General features: G+C 43.4%; 1 protein-coding gene across 2 annotated transcripts; it reads left to right on the plus strand.

The window, feature by feature from the left end:
* Nucleotides 1–239: 239 nt before the first annotated feature.
* TCEAL3 (transcription elongation factor A like 3) lies at nt 240–2,286 on the plus strand. 2 transcript variants are annotated; one of them, XM_049766636.1, is made up of 3 exons: nt 240–468; nt 1,004–1,072; nt 1,436–2,286. In XM_049766636.1, exon 3 carries the CDS (start codon nt 1,463–1,465, stop codon nt 2,033–2,035), a length of 573 nt encoding a protein of 190 aa, XP_049622593.1. In that variant the 5' UTR covers nt 240–468; nt 1,004–1,072; nt 1,436–1,462; the 3' UTR covers nt 2,036–2,286. The 2 variants fall into 2 exon arrangements, with proteins under 2 accessions (XP_049622593.1, XP_049622594.1); XM_049766637.1 differs by having other exon boundaries at nt 240–423.
* The last annotated feature ends 2,128 nt before the right edge of the window (nt 2,287–4,414 follow it).

The raw sequence follows: 4,414 nt of genomic DNA on the forward strand, positions 1-4,414 counted from the left end.
AAGCTTATCTTTCTGAAGGGCATGGGGCTCAGTGCTGGGCTTTCTGGGCCAATGCAGGTACTGCCTTGAGATCACTGTCACACCAGGAGCTCAAGCGCATCTCAGTAGGATACAGTGAGGGGCTAGGATATACTAAAAGCACCTGCCCCAGTGATCAGGAAGCTGTCTGCCCCCTCCTGGGTGTTCCCTGTTGTGCCACCGCCGGTTGCCTCCAGTCCTCAGTTGCCCAGACCCTCAGGGAGCGGGGAGGGAGGCGGTACACTGGCCAAGCTATGGTGACGCCACGGTCACGTGGCTGGCCAGGAGCCTACGTAGGTAGCAGCCCCAGCGCCTGCCCTGGGGTCTGGTCCCTGGTGGAGTTGGCGTGGACCTACCTGGCTCTCAGAGCTGCCTGAACGGTGGTCCAGGGTCGAAAGGGCATTGGTGAGTTGAGCCCAAGGAGGCGCAGTTCTACCCTGCCCAGCTCAGGTCAGTGCAAAGGATGTGCTGACAGCGGCCCCCTGCGGGGCTGGAGCTAGATGATTTGGGAACGCAGGAGCTTGGGGGATGGTGTAGGGGGAATCAGGACATTGGTGAGAGGGGGTCCGGGGTTGGGTGCAGGCTGATGGGGACAGCGGTCTCCGTCACAGTCCTGCCGCCTCTTCAATCCCCCTTTTGCACCCCCTCCGTTTTCCAGCTTGAAGTGATGGGGAAAAGCACCCCATGGTGGCAGTGCGACAAGGAAATGTAGATAGATTCCTGAAAGAAGCTCTTTCTTTCAGGCTTTGCCAGGAGGAAATTTAACCTCCACAGAAGGGGTGGGGAGTGGGGTGCCTGCCAGGGAGGAAAAAGGAGGATGCAGGGACTGAACAGTTTGGAAAGCATCCTAGTCTGGCACCAGAGATCTGAGAAGCAATGGCGACTAGAACTGGGGTGGGGGGGGCGGCAAAGAGTGAGGAGGATCTGGTCTCTGGAAAAATACCCCAGGCCACCATGTGAAGTTCCCTGCCTCTGTCTCCTATAGGTCTGTGCAGCATTTTCCAGAGCTCTAGAAGACTAGAGAAAGAGGAAGAACTGCCCAGAATCCTTGCAGGTCAGTGAAAAGGGATGTGTTGGAAGGAAAGCAGGAGGATGAGGGGGAAGGAAACAAGGCTTGTGCAGAATTTGAGGGCCCCACAGCTTATCCTCCAGCTACATAAACAGACACAGTTGGCCGCAATGAAGAATGCTACAGAACGTTGCAGAAAATTTCAGGGAAATGGTTGGCTCACCTGTGTGAGAGGAACCATGGGGTTAGTGGTGGGCAAAAGGCACACTTGGAGCCCAGGGCCTGGTCAGGGGAACACTGACAAGAGGAGAGATAGAAGTACTGTGTTAAATTGTGTTCCATCACCCTTCTCCCAGCTTTCAGTCTTTCTTATTTCATATAATTCTCTTTCCCCATCCCATCCTCCAGGACAGGAAAACAAGGAGACATCTCAACATGGAAAATTTCTACAATGAAAATGAAGGAAAGTTGAAAAGTGGGGCAAAGCCAGGAGATGAGGAAAAGTCAGAGGACAATGAAATGCCACACATCAAGAGGAATCCAGAGCACAGAAAGCGCCAGGTTGAGGAACGGGCAGACCAGGAGGGACAATCAGAAGAGGGCAAGCAGGAAATACAGGGCAATTCCAAGGATGAGGGAAACCCACTGAGTGAGGATGAGCCAGACTTGCAGGGAAAGCCAGGGAGTGAGCCATGGGCTGCTGAGAAGCGCTCGGCAGAAGATCATGTGCCCCGGAAAGCTAAAAGAAAATCAGACAAGGGAGCAGAGGATTCCTCTAGAGACTGTCAGGAGAACTTAGAGGAAAAGCATTTGGGGGAAGAGATGAAAGAATGTGGAGATTTGTCAAGGCCCCAAGAAGAGCTAAGGAAAAAGCAGAAAGTGAGTGGTTTTCATTGGACACAGCGAGATGTGCATGACCACCTTGCCCCTAGAGGCCAAAGAGGTATTAGAGGAGTGAGAGGTGGAGGTAGGGGACAAAGAGGGTTACATGATATTCCTTATCTTTAATGCCTTTGGCCTTGAATTCTGTTTTCTCTGATGAGAATATTGCAGACCCTGCTTTTCCTGACAGTCATTTGCCAGGCCCTGTGCTTTAAACTTATCCCAATACTTTGCTTTAGGTGTCACTCTTGTTACCAGCAACGTTTTGGCCAAACTGGAGTCCTCAATCGGTAGGGCATATTCACCCAGGTGCATGGAAGAGATATTATTGTACATTGTTAAATAACAATAAAGAATATTAAGCTTTGAGAATTGCACTATGGCATCAGCCTATTTTTGTTGAAATATTGTGTACAATGTATTTGTTCACAGAGAAAATTCTAGAAGTACAAAAATCACCGGATGATTAGGAACTATCCTTTCATTCCTCTGTAATATGATATGTCTAACCCTTTGTCTTCCCCTAAGGTTCTCTACCAAACTCTTAACTCGTGTCTTGAGTGATTTTTCTTTGCTTTGCTTACTCATTTCTACTTTTTCCTAAAGAACATAGATGTTTATTATAGTAAATATAAACCCAGAAAACAGTATATAATAAAAATTTAAATACTCAGTGAAATTATTAAGGCACTGAAGACACCAAAACTCCTGTTGTCAGAATGTAAAATGATAGGTAAAATTTATACCACATCAACCTATTCATCTCCTAGGGATATCTAAAATACTATTTAAAGGAATTTGGGAGTTCTACAAATTTTCTGTATACATATCATATCTATAAACTAAAAAGTACCCTTATTTCACACTTTATACCAAGCAGAAATTCAAGTGTTCCTAGATCAAAATATAAAGCTTAGGGGCCCGCGAGGTGGCGCTAGAGGTAAGGTGTCTGCCTTGCAAGCGCTAGCCAAGGAAGGACCACAGTTTGATTCCCCGGCGTCCCATATGGTCCCCCCAAGCCAGGGGCAATTTCTGAGTGCTTAGCCAGGAGTAACCCCTGAGCATCAAATGGGTGTGGCCTGAAAAACCAATATATATATATAAAGCTTAAATTAGTTTTTAATTTAAAAATAAGGTAAAGAGCACTTATGGTTGCACAGTAAAATATTGTTTCCTGTTAATTTTTAGATAATTTAATTTTTCTACTACTGTTAATAGGTTACAGATATTTCTCCTATTAAAAATGGGAAAATAAATGCCAATAAACAAACAAATGTAAACAATAAGATATAGTGGTAGAAGATAGGAAAGAAATAATATTCTTGGTTTAGGCAAACATTTGATTTGAGTTTATAAAAGTCTTACCATAAAATGATACACTGAAAAAAAGAAGAAAAAATAAAAAAAATGATATACTGGAGGACCGTAGAGGTAGAACAGGACCTAGAGTGCTTGCCTTGCATATGGCCAACCCAAGACTGATCCTCAGCATCCCATATATTTCACCAATCCTGCAGGAGGTATTTCTGAATGCAGAACAAGGAGTAACTCTTGAGCATGACTACGTGTGGCCCCAAACTTCAAAAAAGGTGAATTGGGATAAATAATCTCAAATTATTTTTAAGATGCTCTTCAAAGACACTGTTTAAAAGACATTCATCTAGAACCAGAAATAGTATAGGAGGTAAGTCACTTGCCTTGTACAATATTCTCCTGCACTGCATATTGTTCTCATAGCGCTGCTAGTAAGGATCCCTGTCAAGTGTAACCCATAAGCATAGCAAGTGTGGTCCAAAATCAAAATATTAATAACATTTAACCTTAAGTAAGGTATTAGGTAAAGTACCTGTCTTCAGAAAAGAACTCATAATGCATTATAACAAGACAACACAATTTTAAAATTAGCAAAAGATTTGAATAGACATCTCACCAGAGAAACGAACATGCCAAATAGTCACATGAAAAGATGTTTAAAAGTATTGACTATCAGAGAAAAGAAAACTAATATTATGAGGTACCACTTTCTAGAGTAGTTAAAGTGGAAAAAAATACTTAATAAAAAGGTTTTGCGGGGTCAGGTTATCTGCTCAATGGGCTCAGCACAAGCTTTGCATGTAAAAGCCTCAGCTTCAATTTCCAGCACTTCATGGTTTCCTGAACATTGCCAAAAGTTGTTTAGAAAGCACTAAGCAGGAACTAGTTTCAGACATAACTGGGTGTGGCCTTCCTGAAAATAAGTTTTTGCAAAGATAAAATGCTCATAGTTGGTCATAATAAAAAATGTAATGGCCCCATTGGAAAAATCTTATCAGAATATACTTAGAATATGACCCAGTAATTCTACTTCTAGGAAGTTTAACAGTAAATGTAAATTAAAAATTTACTATCTTGAAAACTGTAAGCTCAGTGGTATGCCTGCCTTACATGTGTGAGGCACTGGATTCAGTCCCTAGCACTCTCAACTATAAATATTCTTTCAAAATTTTAGTTTTATTTGTAACTGCT

The sequence above is a fragment of the Suncus etruscus genome, chromosome X (assembly GCF_024139225.1).
Source record: "Suncus etruscus isolate mSunEtr1 chromosome X, mSunEtr1.pri.cur, whole genome shotgun sequence".
NCBI classification, from domain to species: Eukaryota; Metazoa; Chordata; class Mammalia; order Eulipotyphla; family Soricidae; genus Suncus; species Suncus etruscus.